Source organism: Mesoplodon densirostris, chromosome 12 (assembly GCF_025265405.1).
Source record: "Mesoplodon densirostris isolate mMesDen1 chromosome 12, mMesDen1 primary haplotype, whole genome shotgun sequence".
NCBI lineage: Eukaryota > Metazoa > Chordata > Mammalia > Artiodactyla > Ziphiidae > Mesoplodon > Mesoplodon densirostris.
In genome coordinates this window covers 88,882,791-88,907,704 of record NC_082672.1, presented here as the reverse complement: position 1 = coordinate 88,907,704, position 24,914 = coordinate 88,882,791, and the positions used below count along the sequence as shown (strand labels likewise).

Below are 24,914 nucleotides of genomic sequence, written 5' to 3'. Positions count from 1 at the left end.
CGGCATGGAAACACCCTTTAGTTGTCTATTTTTCGTCTGCTGTGTACCCTGTCTTCTTTTGGGAAACTACTTGTCACTATGCTTCAACCACAGGACTCTAATGAGGGTTGTCAATCAGGATACTCTTGAGTCCTCACCTAATCTGAGCCAATATCAGGGTACATCGGGGCATCTGGGAATTTTGTGCTTGAGGCAGAGGGCTCAGTGCTATCTTCCCTAATGGTCACGCTGAGGCGTATGTCCGAAAGCTGCTTCCAGCCAAGTGTTCTCCCGTGGAAGACAGTTTGAAGTAAAAGATACTTAGGCCAAACAATAAGGTTCTAGTCATCTGTAGGCCAGCTGCCCTGCTGATCTTCCTGTATGGATAACCATTCTTGCAGAACCTGAACAGGTCTGGGCTTTGGTCCATTGCAAACATACAAGTTCTGATATTCTTTCTTCTGTCACCAGCGGAAGCAGGAACAGCCCTGGCATTCCTTGTCTCTAAACAACTTCAGTGGTAGCACAATCCATGTTGATTATGAAGGACAGCATGACTAATTTATCTGGGAAAAAATGGCATTTGGGGAGTGTATTGGCAAGGGTGTGGCTTAAACACTTCTGCAGTGATCTATCTTGGCCTCATCTCAAACTCCATTCCTGATGCCTGGACTATTCCCCTACTTCTCCCCGAAATCACTGCAATCTTCTAAAACCGTCCTTAGATTTATTTCTTGCTTTAAGCCTACTTTAGAAACTCCAGTCAGTTATTTTTTCTTAACTTTGATTTTTTTAATTAATCAAGTAACAAAAGTGCAAATAAAAATGACAAATTCAAAATGATAGAAATTAAGAGTCACCCATAACCCACCACACAGAGATAATCATTGTTATTGGTATATTTCTATCTCTTCTTTCTTCTATGTGTAAACACAACAGAATTATTTTTTAAATGGCTAATTTTGATCTCTTCCTTCACCAAACACATCTACAATGTGTCAAATGAAATTGAATTGTACTTCATTTGTACTATTTCCTAATCATTTCAATATTCTGTCCTGCAAATGACCAGTATCTTTGAAGGCACCTAATTTTCTAGGAAAATGGGGAGCAATTCCACATCCCTTGGCTTGCAGTGTTCTTTCTTTCCCGCTTCATCTGGTTATCCCCTACTCATTCTTCCAGTCTTAGTTCAAGTTCTTTGGGAAGTTAGATTAAATTTATCATGGTATTATTTGCAGTTCCTGTAAAAGTTGCAAATTCTTTTTTTTTTTACAGATTTATTTTTATTTATTTATCTTTGGCTGCATTGGGTCTTCGTTGCTGCTCGCAGGCTTTCTCTAGTTGCGGCAAGCAGGGGCTACTCTTCGTTGTGGTGCGGGGGCTTTTCATTGTGGTGGCTTCTCTTGTTGCAGAGCACGGGCTCTAGGCACGCGGGCTTCAGTAGTTGTGGTACGCGGGCTCAGTAGTTATGGCCTGTGGTCTCTAGGCGTGCGGGCTTCAGTAGTTGTGGCGCCCGGGCTTAGTTGCTCCGCGGCATAGTGGGATCCTCCCAGTCCAGGGCTCGAACCCTTGTTCCCTGCATTGGCAGGCGGATTCTTAACCACTGCGCCACCAGGGAAGTCCCGCAAATTATTATGTGTGGGATTATCTGGGTGTATAAATGTTTTGTTCACTATTGTATCCCTATGGCTTACCACAAGTGCCTGACACTGGCTATTGTTAAAAGGAATGGAATAATTGGAATGGAATTGGAATAATTCTGCTGCTAAGGAAATACTTATTTATAAAAAGTAACATCTACTATTTAGGAAGTGTTACTGTGTGCTAGGCACTCTGATGAGTGCGATATATCTCTATATAATTACATTTTCACAACCATAAAATGCATTATTGCTCCTGTTTTACAAATGAGGAAACTGAGGCTTCAGAAAAGCGAATTAACTTGTCCAGAGACTGATAAAAGATTTGACCTTAGGTCGATGCATTCATTTACGTTACTGACTTTACTTGCCGTTGATAGCTTCTTTGTGCACGAATATAAAAGTCATCGTACATGGCTTATTTTCAAAATCACTCAATTTTAACATTACAAATTAGTTTTTGTTACACATCAAAGAAGGAAGTAGGGCACTTAGAATAAGGGGCAGAGACAGAACACTGTACGGGGAGGGGTAGCAGCAGAGCTATTCTCCTTTCCCCTTCACTAACGAGCTGTGTGGCTTTGGGCTTCCGCAAGGCAGGCTCCAGAAAGAGTGACGCTGAATGGGCAGCCCTTAAGACGACATCTTAGTCCAACTCCGTCGTTCTATAGGTGAAGGAGACTAAGTGACATGCATAACTGACCACGTGGCAGACCTGCACATACACCTCCTGACTCCTAGTGTTGTTTCTTCTGAGTTACAGTAACCCTCCCTGAACAAACATTTACTGGGCGCCTACTGTTTCAGGCATTCCCAGGCAGGATGTTTCCTTTTCGCTATCCTAGTATCGATTATTGGCTACTTGCTGTCCTCCCTAATTTTTTTCACCCGACCATTTTTAAAACGTCCCTTGGAGGCAGAGTTAAGGGGTAAAAAGCGTAGTACGAGCCTGGCATCAGGCACTGAGTAGCGTGACCTGGTGAGTGGCTTGGCCCGGGTCGGCGGCTGGCTCCGCACAGTGATCTAAGAAGGCAGTGACGCCTTCTGACCCAGGGAGTGACCCCGGAAAATCCGGGGGTGGGAGCGGCCGGGGAGAGGCGAGGCTGAGTCTCTTTGAGACGACGCCCTGGGCTTTCGTAGGGCGACGGGAGGAAACTCTCTTAGGTGCAAGTTGCCTACGCCTGTGGTTTCTGCTGCGTGGTGACCAAGGCATCCGTCCAGGTCCCCAGAACTCAGTCTCTCCACCAGGGTTTATCCTGCATTCCAAGTCTCCAGTTGCGGGGAGAGGGAGGTTTCTCCTTGGGCGACTGCTGACCCCGGGAGGGACATTTCCACCACCCCCCGTTGGTCTAGAGTCCTCGGCCATGGCCTTTCCCCGCCCCAGGCTACTGCTGGCTGCCCCAAGGCCGGAGGAGTCAAGTTCCTTTAGGGTGCCAGGGAAAGACCAGTTTAGGCGCTGCCTCGCGAGGCCTTCTGGGCAGACACCAGCCAATCCTCCACAGGCATACACGAGCACCAGCCAATCAGCGCCCGCCTTATTCCTGGGTCCCGCCCGTGCCGGCCCTTCGTCCCTCCCCCTCTTCTAGACGTCTGTAGACGCGGCGGCTGTTGCTGCAGCCGCTTCCGGAGCTGACCCGGGCCTGGGGATCGGCCTCCCCTGGCGCCCTTCGTTTTCTTCTGCTGCCTTCACTGAGGATGAATCCCTGCGCGACCGTGTGCCCACCCCGCGGAGACCACCGGAGCATTTTCATCTAGCGACTGGTGAGGGAGGGCTCGGCGCGGCCCGACCGTGCGGAACGGGCAGAGGCAACAGCGTCCCTTGAGTCGTGGGGCGACGGGACAGTGTTATCTTTCCGGAGGGTGCGGGTGACCGCGGGCGACGGTGTCCCGGGTGGGCCGCGGGGAGGGGACTCAGCGGCGCCGAGGCTGCCGGGCTCCGCGAGAGGCGGCGCGGGGCCGGCCGTGTGCCCCGGGTCCCGGCGGCCGCCTCCCCGTCGCCGCCCGGAGCTAATGAATGGTCTGTGCGGGCGCCGCGCTACCTTGCGGTCCTGCCTGCCAAGCCCTCCAGCGACGTTGCGCTGCTAGTTTCTGATAGTTGTCTCTTGTCACTTCCCCTGGAGCCTTGAATTTGAAGCCATTCCTCGAGGGGCCCACGTCTCTTATCCCTTTCGTGGCGTCACAGAAGTTTTAGTTCAGTCTGGGGAGGCTAACGATGTTCAGTGTGAATCGACCTGTTACGTGAAAAGGGACCCGTTCTTTCTTGGGGGCATGGGGGACACAGGATAGAGGCCTTTTGTTCTTGTATCATGTTGCCGATTTCTAAAAAGTTTTAGTTCATCAGCGAAACAAGTAACCCAGGGTATCCGTGACTCTGGATTTCCAACGTAGGTAGTAAAACTTAAAGGGTGTTAGCCGGACAGGATATTTTTCAGGAAGCAGAGATTGATGTAGCATCTTTTTTTTTTTTTTTTTTTTCCCTCCCATGCCTGGAAGTAGGGCGTTTGAAAGTCGAGATTTATCAGAAGTACTGAAAGAATGTGATTTTTATGAGTGGTAGTGTTTCTATGCTCATGATGTGCGAATTCACGTCCTTCCATAGCTCCTTGATCTTTTCACTGCCCTTTTTATTTTAAATTCCTTGATTTTTTAATAGGTTTTAGAAACTGATATAGGGCCGATAAGGGCAGAAAGAGATGTTTTCTAAAAAGAATTGTAGTATAGATATTTGCTGAAAGTACAGATACTTAGTCAAAGCGGTTTACTTCAAGGAATTTAAAAAATGGTTCTTCCATTTAAAAATTTTTTTAAAAACTTGTGTCCAGGCAGACGTAGAGAATGGACTTGAGGACACGGGGAGGGGGAAAGGTAAGCTGGGACGAAGTGAGAGAGTGACATGGACATATATACACTACCAAACGTAAAATAGATAGCTAGTGGGAAGCAGCCACATAGCACGGTGCTTTGCGACCACCTAGAGGGATGGGATAAGGAGGGTGGGAGGGAGATGCAAGAGGGAGGGCATATGGGGATATACATATGCACATAGGTATGCATATAGCTGATTCACTTTGTTATACAGCAGAAACTAACACAACATTGTAAAGCAATTATAGTCCAATAAAAATGTTAAAGAAACAAAAAAACACAACTTTTGTCCAGGGCTTTCAGTATGCTAAATTCTGCATTATGCTTCGGAACCATAAAGTTCAATAGACCATATTGCGTAAGGAGCTCAGTGTTACTTGGTTAATTATGATAAATGATGTCAAGGTTAGTTTATTATCTTCTCTCTTTCTTTTTTCTAAATCATCTTGGCCGTGCCATGTGACATGCCATATCTTAGTTGCCCTACCAGGGATCGAACCCGCACCCCCTGCCGTGGAAGTGCGGAGTCTTAACCACTGGACTGCCAGGGAAGTCCCTTTATTATCATTAATAGGGCAGTAATTCTTTGCCACCTCCAGAGATGTGCTTGCCTCCTAGAATTTGGGGAATTGTTCAATTGTGAAACTGGGTTTTGCACTAATAAAATATTGAAGTTTCTATCCTTTGTACCCAGAGAATAATTGAGAAAACAGAATAAAATAAAATACAATATTGATAAAGCTAAATTATTAATTTCCTAAAGTAGTAAGTCTTGATGTTTTAAAATTATGTGAACTAATTTCAGGGCTTACAGAAGGAATTTAAATTTTTTTAAATTCGTCAATTATGAGTCACTATAATTTGTAGCTTTGTGACAGTTAATATAGATACAAGTTTTTAGGGAAGATATTTTGATTTTAGAGAGCTCTTTAAAAATGTAAGCCTACTTATTGAATACATATTATATTTAGTGACAAATGTGAGTAAGTATGGCATTCTCTTCCCTGCCTTAAGGAGCTTAGAATCTTTATGTGTAGTCAGGGTCCACACTGCCAAGGTCCACATGCCAAGGTCCACAAGGCATGTTGTTATCATCATTCTGTTATCATCATTTTGCAGATGAAGAAATTGAGGATTAGGAAGATTAAGCTACTTGACCAAGGTTTTAGATAATAGGAACCCAATTCTTAGTTAATACATACAGGGCAATACAGGCTGGAAAGAGGATTAAATTAGTTCATTTATGTAAAGCACTATGCTTGTCCATGTGAAAGTTCAAAAGATGGTCGATGTAATGTTTGTAAGCCATGGACAACTTGGCAGCCCTGTAAAGGTTTGGGTAAAAACATTCCAAGCAGAAAGGGCTTTGATATAGTTATTGTGGTTTTTTTTTGATCAATATATTATATCACTATGTTCCTTTTTCCTTTGTAACATTTCTTGGGTGCTTACATGTGCATGAATTGTCTCATTTATTTTTCAGAACAACTCAGGAGATAAGTAGTTTTTATTCCCTTTTTACAAGTGAGAGAATTGAAGCTTAGGCAGCTGTTACATGCCCAGGGTCATTTAGTTAGTGGTTACTAGCTCAGTGTTCTGAGTTCACAGTCTGAACTTTGTGTGCTACGTGGTTGCCCAGTCTAACTGGCATCCTCTTCCTGAGGTCACAAGGCTATTAACACATGAAATATAGATATTGGCTCATTTTGGTCTCGGATATGTGAGAGAATAGCATGATCAGATTTGTGTTTTAGGAAGATAACTGAACTCTTCACCAAGGTTAAATAGGATTGTGAGCCATTGTTGAGGGCTCAGCCTCTACTGGCTGGCGCCTTTGTGGTGGACCAGTCTGCAAGGTTAGCAATCACCGGTGCAGCTAGCTACACTCTTCCACCTCAATTTCTCATCAACACTTCGTATTCATCACATATAAAGCAAACATTTTCTCTTTTAATTTCTGTTTGTTCCTTTCGTTTTCAGTTTGTTTTATTTTTCTGATTTACGAAGTATTTGCCCTTTACTCTTCTTCTTGGCTGCTCTATCTGTAGTCAAGCCAGAAACCTAGGAGTTGACCACATCTTGTCAACTCGAGGTCCTAAATATGTTTCTGAATTGCTCCCTTTCATTATCCCTGAAGAAAGGCACCTCAGGCTGTCTGTCATCTAGTTCATCCCTGTGTGTATATTAGGCCTTATGCATTTCTGTCTTCTGAACTACTTAGAAGTTTCAGAATGGACCAAGGTGATTTTAGTGCTTTTATATGGACTGTTACTTCGGCCTCAAATGCCCACTGGCCCTGAATTTATCAGGCAAACACATACTCACCTCATCTCCTTTGGGGAATCTTCCCTTTATCCCTCTTGTTGACTCCCCATTCCTGTGAGTCACTTGTTATATCTTTATCGTAGGTTTTAATCATATGTTTTTAGTACTTGCTGAAATAAAAATCATTCTCCTCTACCAAACTGTGCCCCACTGATGGTAGAGACTGCGTAATAGATAGTAAATCTTGTTCAGTCAATACAGTTGTTAAATGAGCTATATTTTCACCTAAATATTATCCATGAGTCTGTACTAGAATATCTAGAATATTTAAGTCCTATGTATTTTTGTTTTCGCAGTACCTTGTGACCTGCAGCTGCACTGAAGAGGCAGCATAGTGTTGTAGAAATAGCTTGGACTTTACTGTGAGATAGATCTGTGTGTGAATTCTAACTCCTCTTTTACTGATAGTGTGATTTGGGTGGCTTACTTAACCTCTTTGATGTAAAATATCACGTCATGTAAAATATCGCATGCTTAATAAGTATTTCCTTTGCTTTCTTTGCCTTCAATAAGAGTTTGTTGAAAGCATGTAGACGATGAACGCTAGGCATTGGGCCAGGAACTTAGGAAAGTTGTAAGGGCAGGAGACAGATTTGAGGATTATGAGCACAGGTTAAAGTTAACATGAAGAGATTGAAATTATGCAGGGTGAGTATGAATTAGAGAGGAAAAGAAGACTGAAGGTGGAACATTGAGAGAAGCCTAATGTTTGAAGGTCAGGGGAAGGGAAAATGCCCTTGGAAGAGGTGATAGGAGAGAGATCCCATGCATATGCTTCAGTGGTTCCCTGTGCTTTCAGTACTCCTTTCTAGATGCCTTACGAGAATGTCGTGGTCATGACTCGAAAGCAGGGAAGTCAAGTAACATTACCAAAAGTATTTGGCAATTTGGAGGTCATTGGTAACCTTAGTGTGTGTGGTTTCATAGGAGAAGAACGCATGGAAACTAGTAGCAGAGACATTGAAGCCCAAACATGAACTTTGGAATAAAAATTTGTTATCTCTTTGTTACTGAAGAAATGATAGTAATAAAAGCTGCTATTTTTTTTTTTTTGCGGTACGCGGGCCTCTCACCATTGTGGCCTCTCCCATTGCGGAGCACAGGCTCCGAACGCGCAGGCTCAGCGGCCATGGCTCACGGGCCCAGCCGCTCCGCGGCACGTGGGATATTCCCGGACCGGGGCACGAACCCGTGTCCCCTGCATCGGCAGGTGGACTCTCAACCACTGCGCCACCAGGGAAGTCCCAAAGCTGCTATTTGTTAAATGTACATTTGGTAGCAGGTACCATGATAAGCAGCTTTATTTATCATTACGGTAACCCTTTGAGGTTGGTGGCATTGTCTCCATTTTCAGAAGAAGAAATGAAGGCTTGGAGAGATTATGTAATTTGTAGAGTTATGTAATTGGTAACAGCTGGCATTGCTATATTTGAATCCAAGTATGTAGGATTCTAAGAAATGTTAGCTCTTAGCTCTTAGTCACTTAGTCCCTTCCTAATTTATGTTCATAGTACTCTGTATGTGCCGCTCTCATTATATATTATAGTATAGTATCACTTTTGTTTATATTTAATATTCCTTTTTCCCTTTTAAGTGTTTAAATTATGTATAGTAACAAATTAGGGAATTCTTTTCTCTTGTATCTTAATTATTTCCTGTAGGGTTTGAGTTATTCACATAAGTAGTTCCTTTCAGGTATTAGGAAGACACTGAAAACACAAAGATGGCAAAATTTTAGAGCCTCAAAGGGATGAAATTAACTACACGTGACTATTTTGCCATCTGTCATGTTTTCCAGTTTAAACATTTTAAACTACTTGAGGCTTTGGTACTTTTTTCTTCATGTCAACTAACTACCAAACACTTTGCTTATTTATATATAGTCTAGTAGAAACAGAACTGGAGCTAGAAAGGACTAGGAGTTGTCTGCTTCTGTGCTATCATTTCCAGATGGGGAAATCAGAATAGTTAAGAACTAGTTAGGTTTAGGATTTCTGACTTAGTGTGGTTGGAAATGGGAGTGGAAAATACAGATTTGGAATGTTTATGGCTGGTGCACAGAAACTTTTCCTATACGTATATGTAAACTCACTTGTGTTGCTCTAAATAGTTTTATAACCGTTTTTCCTCTGTCATTCAGATAAATACAGTAGTCTCTTGGTATCACCGGGGCATTGGTTCTAGGACCCCAACGGATACCAAAATCTACAGATGCTCAAGTCCCTTATATAAAATGGCATAGTATTTGTATATAATCTACATATATTCTCCAGTATACTTTAAATCATCTCTAGATTACTTAGAATATCTAGATACAGTGTCAGTGCTATGAAAATATGGTTGAACCGTGAACAACATGGGTTTGAAGAGCATGGGTCCACTTATACTCGGATTTTCGTCAGTAAATGTGTACTGCAGTACTACAGGACGCCTTTGGTTGAAGTTGCAGATGTTGAACCGTGAATACAAGGAACCTAGTATAGGGAAAGCCAGCTGTAAGAGGGTCATTGTGTTGTTCAAGGGTCAACTGTAGTTGAAAATGCTATGTAAATAGTTGGCCAGCATGAGGCAAATTCAAGCTATTCTTTTTGGAACTTTCTGGAATTTTTAAATATTTTCAGTTGAAGCTTGGTTCAGTTCACGGTTGTGGAACATACAGATATGGAGGACCGACTGTATTTTTAAAATAAATGAAAATGAAAAAAAGTATTTTGTGGAACTTAATTTGATACCTTGGAGTAGAGAATTTATGTAGAATTTCTACTATAAAAGCTTTAAAATCTAGCCATTATAGATGGATTGACTACTAATTTAAAATCCAGAGCACAAAAATATTGAAAGAAGAAGATAATTAGGAGATGATAAATAAAAAGCTGATGGAGAAATGCTTAAAGTAGTCCAATCTAGATATAAAATTTCTAATATTTTATATTGGTGGTTAGTTTTCTAACAGGAAGTGAAGAAACTGAAGGCTAGTAGCTTTTCAAGTAGTTGACAATGATATTTCATTTCTCCAGATCTGAATGGGCAAAGCAGACACATTAGCATATTGGAAAAAAGCTAGAGGCTCATGTATGATGGTTGAGTTTTCTAGACTTTTCTGTGGCCTCTCTAATCAATATATTAGCATTTATTTATATTTTTAAGATGTTTATTTTAAAGTAGGTATACGTATACATGGTAAAGCAATCAGAAGAGGTTAGTAGTAGTAAAAAGTAAGTCTGCCTTCCATATCTGTCTCCAACCATTGGTGGTCTTCCCTAGAGCAACCACTATTAACCATTTTCTTGTGTATTCTCCTAAACATCTTTCATGCATATTCAAGCATAAACATATTTACATGTACATTTTCTCATACGTGACATTACAGATACATCTAGTTTTTTTTTTTTTTTTTTTTTTTTTCTTTTTGCGGTATGCGGGCCTCTCACTGTTGTGGCCTCTCCCGTTGCGGAGCACAGGCTCCGGATGCGCAGGCCCAGCGGCCATGGCTCACGGGCCCAGCCGCTCCGCGGCATATGGGATCCTCCCAGACCGGGGCACGAACCCGCATCCCCTGCATCGGCAGGCGGACTCCCAACCACTGCGCCACCAGGGAGGCCCCAGATACATCTAGTTTTAAGAAACATTTTACAATATATCTTGCAGATTATTTCATGTTAGAAAATATATAGCTACTTTATTCTTTTTGATACATGAATAATCTTCTGTTGAGTGGACATGCCACAACTATCTTTTAACTATTTAGGTTTTTTCCATGCAGTGATGCAATGAATGTTCTTGTACTTATGCCATTTCACACATGGATATAGTTTTACAGGCTAAATTCTTAGGAGTAAAACTGAGTCAAAAGGAAGGTGCCTTTTACATTTTAGTAAATACTACTAAATTGCTGTCCATAAAGACTGTACTGATTTATACTCACCAACAATGGAGTTAGAGTTTCTATTTCTTCAAACCTTGTCAATACATAGTAATATCAACCTTTTTGATCTTTGTCATTCTGATAGATAAAAATGGTGTCTCATTATAGTTTTAATTTACATTTCTTTTGAATGATGTGTCTCTTTCTTTTTAAAAATCCATTTAAATCCACCCCCCCTTTTTTTGAGAAATGTGGTCATATTCTTTGACTTTTATTCTGTTGGTCTCTTAATGATTTGTGGAGATGATAGATTAAGGAAAAATTTTCTCCTTTTTATGTATGTTTTAAATACTTGTAGTGTTTGAATACATGTAGTCAAGCATACATCTTGGTAAAAGATTAGTGCTAATCACAAAGAACAGATATCTCATGTTAATGATTTTAGTGTTTTCCTGTGTATGGGAAGGTGCAAGAATCTGGTCTTCTTACCTACCTAGGAGCCGGTAGATCCAAAGCATAGAATGCTTCATCCTGTTTCTCCCATCCTGAATTTCCCTCAGGATGTCCTGTCAGTGGGCTTCTGCAGTGGGTTGCAACTTAACCTTTTGTGTTACTGGATGATGAGCTACACTCTTTTTTAATGGTTAAAGCAGATGTACAATGTGCGTTTGACAGGCCATAAGACAGGCTGTTTTAGTGAGCATAAAGTTCAAGCCAAATCATGTATAAGCCAGAATGACTTCCCCATATCTCAGTACGTGAAAATTTTTTCTATTAGTGGAAAGTTTGTTTGTTTTTAACATGGTTAGTTAAATTTATTGATATTAGCAACAATAACAGAGCAGATAATGCAGAACTGTGGCCATCTGAAAAACAATATCAAGGTGGCTTTGAAGTGCATTTCTTTTAAAAGTTACCTTTGAAATGGACAGGTGACTACAATTCCAGGGCTTGAAAAGCACTTCAAACACAGGAATAGCACAAAGTAATCTCTCTTCTCTCTCCTTTCCTCCCTTCCCCCACTCCTCCCTCTCTCTCGTTTTCTCTCTGTCTCTCCTGTCAAATGACAGAATTAAAACAATTTAGTAACGACTTGGATGTCCTCTGTTCAAGGGAAAACAACGCATGGATTGCGGGGTAGGGGGGCAGTCAGTGCTCACTGGCGGTGAAGCAATCTTCCAAGGGATTTTGGGCAAGAGAGCCTTACAGAATGTTAGAAGAGGCAGCTCGGAGGCAGGGTGTGCTTGGCGAGGAGGTGGGAGGTTTCCTAACAAGGCGAGCAGGTCCTGTTTTCTGGAGTGGGAGGATTGATTGTTTTTAGGTGTCCTTGACAGGTGTGTCCTGTAGGTGCAGACTGACAGGTTTAGATTTGTGACGTGGGTGAGGCCACTGGGGTGGCCTCCATTTTGGGAGTCCTGATTAAACGCATTAACTTCATCACTCCACATGTACATGTCTACTCGTAATGTCTGGATTCTGAAATAAAGTGTGGGTGAAGTCAAATAACTTAGACATACCACGGATGTGAGAGCCCTTTGACCCTTCCAGTTTATCTGTATGGTAACATTTGTAGAAGCCGGGCAGACAGGCTGGAGGGTTGCTGCCAGGTGGATCCACTCCCCTTTCTTCCTCAACTTTCTCGGGTGGAGGTGGATGGAGCCACCTTTCAATCAGGCTTGTGGCCGAGCAGAACTAACCTCCCTTATCAAAACTGGGAGAGGAGGTCGAGCTTTTGTCAGTGAAGCTCTAACTTTGCCACACATTCCATCGGGAGAAAACATCACCGGGAAGGAGGAGCGACTATCCTATCAGTGAGAAGTTGGTAGGCTCATTTATTTGCTTGTTTGTTTTTGAAATAGGAATTAGGGGCACTTAAATATGGAGGTAATTGTATTGTAAAATACTTGAGCAAGAGATAGATTGTGTATTTTTTACTTTATCTTTCTCCTTCTCTTATAGGTCACACTTGCAATCATGGATATTTAAAAGGACCCGACAGTGTGGAGGGGGAGTTCCCCTCCTCCTCCCCCGTGGTGCTTGACTCCAGGAATAATTTATAAACTGTGGAAAGGTTTTTTTTTTAAATAAAGAACTTGTGTTTGATATAAACTTGATAGGGCTATTTATAATTTTTGGATTTAAGTGCCAAAATAAATTGTACAAATCTATATAGTTTTATACTGCTGCCATGAGGATTTAAATTATAATCCTAAACAGGCCATTTATTCTCTATAAATCTTTCTGAATAGCACCTTTGTGTCCTGGCTTTTTCATTTTTAAAAATTTTCTGACTGTTCAGAAGAAGTAAGCTGTATTAAAACAATTAGGATGAATTCTTCCATCCCCGACTGCACATCAAAATGTCGATCCCTGCAGCATGCTTTGGATGTCCTTTCTGTGGTAACAAAGGGGAGTGAAAACCAGATTAAGGCCTTTCTCTCCAGTCATTGTTACAATGCTGCAACTATCAAGGATGCCTTTGGCAGAAATGCCCTCCACCTTGTTTCCTCCTGTGGAAAGAAAGGAGTGTTAGATTGGCTAATTGAGAAAGGAGTGGATCCATTGGTGAAAGACAAGGAGTCAGGATGGACAGCTTTGCATAGAAGCGTTTTTTATGGACATATTGATTGTGTTTGGTCTCTATTGAAGGTAAGTGTCATTTGTTTATTTAAAACTATTTGGTGTGGCGTGTGTTTTTCTTAATCTTTTTCATGTATTCCACTTATTTTCCAAAAGAGATTTGAGTTCTTATCAGTTGTTAGATATCTTTTATAACTCATCTTTAGAATTCAAATCTCATATATCCTTTTAATTTAAACCTTTTATGATATAAAAGTTTAAACATACACCAAAGTTTACAATGTATCATGAACTGTTGGTCAATTTTGTGTTATGTATGTCTCCACTGACTTTCTCCACCGCATGTTATTTTGAAGTAAATCCCATTTTGTCATTTACTCAGTACTATATATCTTTTAGTATTTTTAAGAAATTGTTTCCTTTTGTATAACTATATCATTATCTACTTTAAAAGGGCACTGGTTATTGAAATCATGTAGGGACTGTGTTTTGAGTAGTGTGTTTAATTCTTGTTTGGCTAGGGTAAAGTGTTTATAGTTCTTTAAAAAAATAATTAGAATCAGGGCTTCCCTGGTGGCACAGTGGTTAAGAATCTGCCTGCCAATGCAGGGGACACGGGTTCGAGCCCTGGTCCAGGAAGATCCCACACGCAGTGGAGCAACTAGGCCCATGCGCCACAGCTACTGAAGCCCGCGCGCCTGGAGCCCACACGCCACAACTACTGAAGCTCGTGCACCTAGAGCCCGTGCTCCGCAACAAGAGAAGCCACCACAAGGAGAAGCCAGCGCACCGCAACGAAGAGTAGCCCCCGCTCGCCGCAACTAGAGAAAGCCCGCGTGCAGCAACGAAGACCCAACGCAGCCAAAAATAAAATAAATAAAATAAATTTATTTTAAAAAATCTACCTCAAAAAATAATTAGAATCAGTTTATTTTAAATTTCCCATCAAGTAGATGAAATCTAGGTTTGTTGTACTGTTTAGCCAAATAATATGAAGTGTTTTGATATATACCCCGATGGATGTCATTTCACTAATGAATGCAAATTAAAAACTGTTAGAAGTCATGAGTTTTAAATTGAACAATTAGCTTGTGTATAGGCATTTAGTTGTTTGTGGAGGACCAGAGAAGAACAAAGCAGTTCCTGTCCTCAAGGCACTTGTGGTCACATTAGGGCATTAGGGTGCTTATCTTCATTGTCTTTATCTTTGGTGTCTGTTTTTTGTTTTTGTTTTAAATTTTATTTATTGGTTGATTGATTGATTGATTGGCTGCGTTGGGTGATGGTTTGTGTGCGGGCTTTCTCTAGTTGCAGTGAGTGGGCGCTACTCTTCGTTGCGGTGCAGGGGCTTCTCATTGTGGTGGCTTCTCTTGTTGTGGATCACGGGCTCTAGGTGTGTGGGCTTCAGTAGTTGTGGCACGTGGGCTCAGTAGTTGTGGCTCACAGGCTCTAGAGTGCAGGCTCAGTAGCTGTGGTGCACGAGTCTAGTTCCTCTGTGGCATGTGGGATCTTGCCGGGCCAGGGCTCGAACCTGTGTGCCCTGCATTGGCAGGCAGATTCTTAACCACTGTGCCACCAGGGAAGTCCTGGTGTCTGTTTTTGACTTCAGAAAAATTGTTTACATAGTGGTCTTTAGGTGGTAACATTTACTGATCAAAATAATTTTCAGTATGTGTTAATAGCAAAATATCCTTTTTTGGAGCTAAACTATCTAGGTTTACTACTTACTGAGTCCTCTTAGATGAGTTACTAAGTCTTGAACTTCAGTTTCATCTATAAAAAGAGCATAATAGTGGCACCTTCCTTATTCCGCCCCCCCCAGGGAGTTTCAGTGAAGAAAAACTTTTCTTAAGTTTAGTAATAGTACTGTTAATTCCTCTTATATCTGAAACCTTTGGGTGTCAGTTTAGTTCCCGTATTGTAACCTCTTTTACAGGAAAAGCTGGGTTAGTAAGAGTTAAAGCCTCTGTCAGCTCTACCACTTCTACCCACCCTTTCCCACCAGTTTCTGCTGGAAAATTGGATGACTGCCAATCCTTTCAAGCTTGAGAGTGTCCTTGGATTTTCTGAGGTCCTCGGGGTTGCCAGTCCGGTGTTAGGATTCGGGGCTTCAGTTTGAAGTCGGTTCTGGTCTGAATTTTGGAACTTCCCTCCCTTTGGGTTTCATTTCCCTTTAGAAATCCTCAGTCATCCTCGCCATCTTGGCTAGGTGAAACCAGGAAATTGTGCCTTGGGCCACCTTGCTCTTGGCTTGACTGTCTTATTATCATCAGAGTCCTTCTGATCCGTGATAGACACTTAACATGGATGCTTCCCACTGATAAAAATATTCCCACAGAAACCTCTTTTATCCATTTAGTATTCGCATGTTGCTGTAAGCCATCTGCATTTTTTTAGCACAGACTTCTTTCCCCGTTTAACACTCCTTTAATTGGAAGGGCTGCAATGATAGGGGTGTTCACGTCAGTGCCACTTCTGGTGATAGCGCTATAGCATTTAAGGTCTTACGGACTAGCAAGAAGAGACTATACAGAAAAACACATTTTAAATGAATTACATTTGATAAAAACTTTATAGGTATGAAATTTTAAAATTAAGTGCTAAAATTGTACAATAAATAAACACCCATGCTATCAGTTTCCTGATTGCCAAAGATGAAAAACCTCAGCAGAAACTTCTTGTCTACCAAAAGCCAGAGTAGAAACAGCATATCTTATGCAGCTTTTCATTACCTTCTTGATTCTGTGACAGGAGGCATGTTTATGTTTGTAGGGTCCTGCTGTGTCTGTTACCTCTATACCATTTTTCTTTAATATTGGTGGTTTACTTATATTACTAACCTGGAAGAACTTGCTTTAATTTTTCCCATTTGTAAATGGAAGAACTTCCTGAATCATAAGATTGTGTGGATTAAGTGATATACTGTTTGTAAGGTATTTGGAATACATTTTTTTTTTTTAGTGCCTAATGTGTATTAGGCAATGATCTAAGTGCTAGGGATATTGTAATAGGAAAAAAAAAGAATCATTTTCTTGTTTGTTGGTTTGTTTTTTGGTTATACTTAGATGCTATTTAATAAGGTAATGAACTTATCTACTATTTTGGGAATATGTAAAGAGTTGATCTTTTAATAAATGGGATAGACTAGACTACACACTGATGCTACTACCTTTAGAGTTTAAGGTGAGCATATTAGAAAGTGTCAGAGACCTCCATATGTAGGGAGCTGTAAAGGCAAAAAAGGGTTCCTAGTCCTTTATGCAGTTGGGGCTACTTAGGATGATGCAACTGTATGTAGTCTCATTAGGGTCCAGTTGGTAAATATATAAAGTTTAGGACAAATTTATAAAACTGATAAAGTAAACTCTCCAGGGATCTAAGTTTCTGGGACCCTATTTGTCAGATTCGTAGCTTGGAACGCTGTGCCCTGGAATCTCCCCTTCTTAGCCTTATGAAGGCCAAGCTCAGGTCTTCCCACACGGGTTTATTATATCTAACTTTGAAAGGAGCAGGCAACATACACTTTTTAATTTATTAAGATCTTAGATCACTTCTGAATTTTGTTTTATTCGTTAGCTCACTAACGAGTATTTTTGTTCATTGACAACCCTTGTGAAATCAAGTGTTAAAACCATCTGGAACCATCTTGATTTTAATTTATTAAAATCCATTGTTACGAGGTAAGAGGAGATTCTCTTTCTTAAGTAACCCAAAAAGAGTATTCCAACATGTGGTTAGAGTTTAAAAACTTCATGGTTCATCTCAACCTGTAACTGCCCAGGTAAACTGTGTGTGTAGATGGAGAGGCAGTGATCACTCACACGAGTTAAAATTATTGTTGAATGCCTTATTAAACTATCAGCAAATATTAAAAGTTATTTATGAAAAGGAGTACATTTTATGTTTAAAACACTGTATGTAGTAATAATAAAATGAATTGAACATTGGTCTGTTTCTCCCCTCCTCCAGTTATATTTTAAAAGCAGTAAATATGGTGCTAGGGATAGGGTGTTCTAACTGCCTTAAATAAACGGGACAGGAAATGTTCTGTTTCATGTTTGAATTCTGGAGATATAAAACTACAGATTACTTTAAATTCATTCTTAAAACACACACACACGTGCATTCTCAGGGTTTTTTTTTTTGATACAATCTAACTATAAGTGGTAAGAGACAATGCTCTGAAAATATAAGTAGAAAATTTTAAGTGGAAAAATATAAAAATATATATCACACAAGTAGAAATAAAAGAATATAATTGTCTTCATGTCAGTAATAGATGTAATGGAATTTAAGGCAAAAAGGTGGAGCATAGGTGATCACATTATATACAGTAAATCCTAAAAATCATATATATAAAAAGTAAGAAGTATTGTTTGCCATTGTGTAGAAATCTTTACAGCCCTTAGCTGGATGTGGAGTTTGGCTCTTTAAATACAAAAAAAGAAAGCATGTGTGTGTACACACACATGTAGACCCAGACCAAAAGTTAGGGCTTTCTCAGTAACTGACCTGCCTTACCATGGAAACTTTCATATCTAGTTCATTTTGATTTTTTTTTCATTTTGATTTTAAATGTTATTTTATTTGTTCACGTTTTCTGGTTCTTCTTCATTTCCCCAAGAATTCGATATTCGATTTCTCTTAGTTTTCTTTTATGTGAGAAATAAATGTGTATGAGCACAGGAGATAATTGTTATTAAATGTTTATTTTTAATGTATTTATGGGTTTGATCATCTGACTTTTTGATAAATTACTGATTATAGGTAAATGATTAAAAATAAATACATATATATCTGTATATACACACACATATTTTTTCCTTTTTTTTTTAGCATGGTGTTAGTCTGTATATTCAAGATAAAGAAGGCTTGTCAGCTTTGGATCTTGTAATGAAGGATAGACCAGCTCATGTAGTATTCAGAAATACCGGTAAGAAAACTCCACAAATATATTCCATTAAGGTACAGCTTAGAAAATTTTAATGAAATTTTATTGTTATAGAAATAACCTGAGAAAATTTGTGTGGATATCTGCAAAGAACTTTTACACTGGTATATGTTGGTTGATAACTTTGGTTTTCTTTCAGAGCACTTTGGTTTATTTTACATTTTTCAGATTCAGTGTTCATTTCTGTGTATAAGAGTAAAAACACAGCCTAAAAAGGGAAGGCAGCTAGAATTGTAACTACTGTAAAGCCATTGATGTGCATTCAGAAAGTAACAGCATTTGAGGTAGAGGGGGAAAGGAAGTGATTCTTCTACCCACATGTTCCTTCTTATTGCACTTATCTCTTCAATTTTTTTGCCCTGTGAACTTTGGTAATGGAGATTGACTGAAAAGGAGAAGAGATTTTAATGGGGGCACTAGTTAATTTGCATTTTAACTAGTGAGCAAGCTAAGTAAGGACATGTTCTTCATTTTTATTTCTATCTTGGACACTATATTGCAAGTTACAGTTACAGTTCCATTCAAGAACTTTATAAGCCTTCCAAAATAAAAATGAAGATTTATATCATAATTAGCTGTGATTAAGTTTTATCCCAGTTTAATGGATATTGGCCCAATCTCTAGTGTGATTTTGCATCTATCAAGAGCAAACTATTGGAAGATGATGTTTCTCTAGAAATAGGAACTAACATCATGTTTGCTTCATTTAGAACCCGTATATATTAAATGTTTTAATAACATTTTACATTTAAATAATTATATGTATTATTTTCATGGAAACTAGGTGGATATGGCAGGTGATATTTTAATAATTTGGCAGTTAAACTTTAACTTCTAAAGAAACAAGGGTAAAGTGTTAGATTGCTTACATTGGAACAGGCCTGTGCTGAATTGGATTTTCTGATTTCTGTTCTTAGAGTTACATAGTAAATTATTAGATTCATAATTTAAAAGAGAGGGTTGGTAATATCTTTCTAAATATGGTAATTAAATTAGTTTTTGTGAAGAATCATGTTTGAGGTAAACTGATTAGTGGAGTATGTCTATAAATAAACTACACTGATACTTGTTTAAAATGTAAAAGAGTATAAAAACTAATTTTCATTTTAGATCCTACAGATGTCTACACTTGGGGAGATAATACAAATTTCACCCTGGGTCATGGAAGCCAGAATAGCAAACATCATCCCGAGTTGGTGGATCTGTTCTCTAGGAGTGGGGTTTATATCAAGCAGGTATATTGAAATACAATCTGAGTACTTTTAGAGATTAAAAAGAACTTTTGTGTTTGATAGCGTATCTTTTCATTTGGATTATGTTAACTTTGGTGAAGGTGCAGTAACATATTTGAATGAAGAGATTGATCAACAGAACTTTACTAATTCTTTTTAGATTTTGTTAGTCTTAATCATATTTAGACTATGTAAAATATCATAAAACTATGAGATGTTTGTGTAAGACATGTTAGAAGTTAGAAGGCATTATACAGATATTAATTTTAAAAAGGTAGAGGTTGTGTTGATTTTCTAGCTTTTCTTTCTACTTAATTAATTAGAGTTCTTCAAATTGTTTCTCAAGTGAATTTGTTGTTGATACTCAAATGAAGTTTGTTATTAGTTTTAGGTAAGTGAACCTGAGTTCTTAAATATAAGTAATTGTAAAATTTTAGTTGATAATTGTAAAGGTTTGGTCTTTGGCCTTAAATCATTATTCTGGATGATTCCACGTCAGTGGATTTTGCTACTGTTGGCATACTCATCTTTCTCTGTAACTCTCTTTGTGTGTGTGTGTGTGTGTGTGTGTGTAATTTATATCTCTAGCCTCAGCCTGTCTTCCTCTTGAGTTTCATTTCAGTTGTACTCCGGACATTCTTTCCAAGTTAAATTTAACTGTCTGAAGTGCTAATTTTGCCACTCCTAAACATTCTCTACTTAATTTTTAAAGCTACAAATCTCAATTTCTGAATCCTGAAGATTATACACCTCAGAATATGTCTTTTGAGTTCATCTCTGTGTGATTTTTTTTCCCTGATGTAATAGTTAGTCTTTCCCCTTTTATTCCCCCAAATATTTGGATTATATATTATATGGCCACCATATTTGGGGTTCTGTAGAAAACTGTTTTTCACATCAAAAGTCATTAATTAATGTATCACAATTAGCAGTTTTAAAAAAATGAAATAGAAGAGTTAAACTCAAGAGAACATTAACAATTGAGAGGCCAGGAACAGGAGCCCACATGGGGATGAAGAGTGACTAGAGAAGTAGAGAGTAGAGTGGTGTCCTGAAGGCTAGGATGCTGACTGGCCATCTCCATAGGCCTCGAGGGAACTTGGGATGGACCAGAGTCATAGGCCTGGGGTCAGAGTCTCTAGTGAGGGTGAGCAAAGCTGTTAGAGCAGGGCTGGCTGCTCTTCCTCACCTAGTTCAGAGCCTTAGGTAGATGTCGCCCATCAGTCACAGCATACTCTTGCTCTCCCTTCGTCCCTCCCTCCCTCTCTCTCTCTCTCTCTCCCCCTCTCTTCTCCTCTCTCCTCTCTCCTCTCCTTTCTCTGTTTTAAACTGAACTTGAACAGGTCCTCAGAATTCACCCATCAACAGCCACTAATGATTGGTCAGAGTTGAGGCACTTAGAAAGATACCTGTTTTCCTTTTCTGACTTAGTACATGATATAGTCAGATTTCATGAGGTGAGATTTTTCCGGAGCAGAGATTTTTACACAAAAGTGAAGGAATAATGGTGGCATTAGGAAACGGGTTGATTGTACCTTCGGATCCTAAGATACATGTGCTGTAGAAGAATTGAGCATATTCCATTTTGTAGGGTTAAGGATGAAACAGTATACCCAAAGAGAAAACTACATTTCAGTTAAGGCAAGGATGTGAGAGTATTTTGTGAAGAAATTAAGGATGTAAGGGATTTTTTTTTTTTAACTACGAAAAAGAGGATTGAAACACAAGCACTGTGGATAGGTTTGAGAGGAAGGAAAGCAGTGTAAATTTCAGTAAGAAAAATGGAAGCAAGTTAATGGGAATATTTACTGAGTACCTGTTACATTGAGAGCCCTATTACTCACTGAAAAAGGGCTGATTCTGTAGTATAGTACCAGATGAATTAACTGCCATGAGACAGAGATGATGATTGTTAGCATAATATATTCCTCAGAATTAAGATGAAAATCCATGTCAGTTACCTCCTTAAAAAATTCAGAGGTTTTAAAGTTGGAGGTCTTACACTCTGGTATTGGTTGTTTTCTAGAAGTCAGACATAGAATGGCATTCTAATATTGAATATAGAATTGAACAAAATGTATTACTTCTGGTTTCATGAAATAATTTTTCCCTTACAGATTGTAACTTTGTATTACACATTTGAATACAATTTTGGGTTTTATTTTTAGACTTTTCAGGTATTTGTGGTACAGCTAAATAAGATAGTGATTTTTGCATTATCATAGGCACATGTTTTACAGAACTCGCCAAGTGGTTTAGGGATATGTGTAAACAGAGCTTGCAATTCAGCTTGTAACTTTTTTTTTTTTTTTTTTTGGCTGCTTTGGGTCTCCGTTGCTGCGCACGGGCTTTCTCTAGTTACTGTGAACAGGGGCTACTCTTCACTGCGGTGCTTGGGCTGCTTATTGCGGTGGCTTCTCTTGTTGCGGAGCACAGGCTCTAGGCGTGCGGGCTTTAGTAGTTGTGGCGTGCAGGCTCAGTAGTTGTGGTGCACGGGCTTAGTTGCTCTGTGGCATGTGGGATCTTCCTGGACCAGAGCTTGAACCCGTGTCCCCTGCATTGGCAGGCGGATTCTTAACCACTGCACCACCAGGGAAGTCCATGATTTTATTTTTCCAAAGGATGCTGACTTTCTGGAAAATAATTCTAGGATTTTTTATTTCTTAATCCTTTTTTTAATATCCTAAGTTAGAAATATTTATGGGTGGCATAAGAGATGTAAATGCAGATTATTTTTAAAAATAAAAATGGATATTTAGATAGTATTAAGGTAAAATAAGTATACTGATGCATTGAAAAATAACAAAGTTGTGGCCTGCAGGTTACGTATGTAAGTGCATGCATATTTAAAACTGCTGTTGGTTTCCTATTATTGCCTTCTGCTGATGCAGTTCAACCCTTTTAGTAACCTTGTTTTCTGGTAAGAATGTATGAAAATGGAACTGTTTGTCAGAGGGCAAGGAGAGTTCTGGGAAGGAAGTGGGGAAAAGAGAAAAGCTTGAAAATTAGTGTAAAATTATTTAAAGCCATGTAATTATATTAAAGATATATTAGACAAAATCAGAGGTATAAAAAGCACATACTGTTTATCCCCCACTCCCTGTTTTTAAGGTGATGTTGAAAAAATACTCTTAAGGCATTTTCACTATTTTCTTTAGTAATAATCACTATTTGGTAATCTTTATGCTTCATATTTTACTCTGTTCAATTCTTGCTGTTTGAGATTTTATGAAATTGGAAAACAACTGACTACTACTTTTTGTAGTTGAATACTTAAGATTTGCATTTTCCTTTGTTTAGTCTCTTGTGGGTAACACATGCTTAATTCCTTCTAAACTTTTCTTCCCCTAATGTCAGTGTTTTTAGACATAGTTTTAAAAGAGACCACCATATATTATAAATTTTTATTACGGAAAACTTTAAACATGTACAAAGTAGAGAGGACAGTATAATGAATCCTAATGTACCCATTATCTAGCTTAAACAATTAGTAATATTCTGTTATTTCTTTTTTATAAAATAAAGGATGTTTTATTCACAGAAGTTTAATAATGTTCTCTTGTTTTCCTGTAGGTGGTGCTTTGTAAATTTCACTCAGTGTTTCTATCTCAGAAAGGGCAAGTTTATACCTGTGGTCATGGTCCTGGAGGACGATTAGGCCATGGAGATGAACAGACATGCTTGGTAATTGAAATGTCATTATACAGTTTAGGTAACTTTGGTAAAATTGTATAAACTGGAAACTTCAGTTAACTAAAAAATTTTTTAACCAACTATAAGGAGAAAATAATATACTGACTGCTAATAGAGTTTACAAGATCAGTTACTTTCCTGGTATATTGTGTTCAAAATAAGGATTTAGATATGATGCAAAATTCTAAAGCATCAAAGAAAAATTATATTGTATAGCAAACATGGAGTCAGGAGAGTACATAAGTAAGCTTTAAAATATTTCCATAGTTGAAATTTTAAAAATCAGACTAATTGTAAAACTCTTCCTGTAGTCCAGGGTCCAAGTTTTTATTCATTTTTAACTTCTCATTAAGATATTTGTGGTCTGAAAATTGGGCCAATATTTTCATTGTATAATCATAAAATTGACTCTTACGCTACTGAAACTTAGTGCTAATTGGAAGAAACCTAATAATGATTACATTCAGGAAAGTTATTTCCTCACTAGGTTATTTTTAAGGTAAGTTTTTTTTGAGGGGACTGCTGGCATCTTCATCAGTTAAGAGGTCTTTAAAAATGAGAGAGAGCTATGGTAGTCTCTGCCATTTTTCGAGGGTATATTATGTTCTAGGCATCGTTCATGCTTTCTATGCAATATCATTACCTTGATTTAAGCCTAACAACAGCCCTGTGAGGTTATAGGCCTTATTATCCTCATTTTATATACAATGACAATAATAATAGCACTCATTTATCAGTTGTTTACTCTGAGCCAGAGTGTTGTGTTTTGTACTTACTAACTCATTTACTCCTCATGCTGATTTTTTATCATCCAAAATACTATTATTATTTTGTGTTCAGATGAAGAAAATGAGAGAAGATAAGAGGTTTGTTTGAGATCAAATAGCTGGTAAATGACTGAATTAAGATTTGAACCCAGAACATATGACTTTAAAGGAATATGGTATCATATATTTGGTTATGCATTGAAGGGCTGCATTGATTCCTGTATACTTATTTATTTCTTCACTACACCAATGAATACTTTGGCTGAAGAGCTCCCTTTATTCAAACCAGACACATTTGCACTTGGTGTATGATAAATGATAAGTGCTCAAAAATCATTTATTGAATCAAATTGTTTTATTGAAATGTCTTACTGGGATTTCGTATTTTACTTATAAAGCAATGTCCATTAAACTTATCTCCCCCTTGCTGAATTGTACAGTTTGCCTATGATAGATACAGCTGTATAGCAGTCGTATCACTTGGGATGTGGGATCATAAGATTCCGTTTGTATTTTGTACTTTATATAAATGGTTAATGTAATATACTAAAGTTACTTTTATTCTGTAGGTCCCTAGGCTTGTGGAAGGACTGAGTGGTCATAATTGTTCCCAAGTGGCAGCTGCTAAGGATCATACTGTTGTATTAACTGAAGATGGATGTGTTTATACGTTTGGTCTAAATATTTTTCATCAATTAGGAATCATTCCTCCACCTTCCAGTTGTAATGTACCCAGACAGGTAAACTTCTCTTTTTATTTTTTATCATTTTTAAATTTTATTTATTTATTTTTTTTTGCGGTACACAGGCCTCTCGCTGTTGTGGCCTCTCCCGTTGTGGAGCACAGGCTCCGGATGCGCAGGCTCAGCGGCCATGGCTCACAGGCCCAGCCGCTCCGCAGAAATCCCAGAAATCTGGGATCTTCCCAGACTGGGGCACGAACCTGTGTCCCCTGCATCGGCAGGCGGACTCTCAACCACTCTCAACCACTGCACCACCAGGGAAGCCCAAACT

The 24,914-nt window shown here is 39.0% G+C and overlaps 1 protein-coding gene across 9 annotated transcripts in view; it reads left to right on the top strand.

Annotated features, from left to right (window-relative positions):
- The window catches only part of IBTK (inhibitor of Bruton tyrosine kinase), a 186,356-nt gene that overhangs the window by 91,459 nt on the left and 69,983 nt on the right, over positions 1-24,914 (top strand). For 8 of the 9 annotated variants that reach the window (XM_060115369.1, XM_060115367.1, XM_060115368.1 and 5 more), the window contains 5 exons: positions 12,637-13,326; positions 18,094-18,190; positions 19,319-19,443; positions 23,014-23,124; positions 24,470-24,640. In XM_060115369.1, the coding sequence (XP_059971352.1) occupies positions 13,006-13,326; positions 18,094-18,190; positions 19,319-19,443; positions 23,014-23,124; positions 24,470-24,640 (825 nt within the window). In that variant the 5' untranslated portion in view covers positions 12,637-13,005. Of the gene's footprint in view, positions 1-3,216; positions 3,384-12,636; positions 13,327-18,093; positions 18,191-19,318; positions 19,444-23,013; positions 23,125-24,469; positions 24,641-24,914 lie in introns of those variants that run through there. The other variant, XM_060115363.1, reaches the window with a different exon arrangement.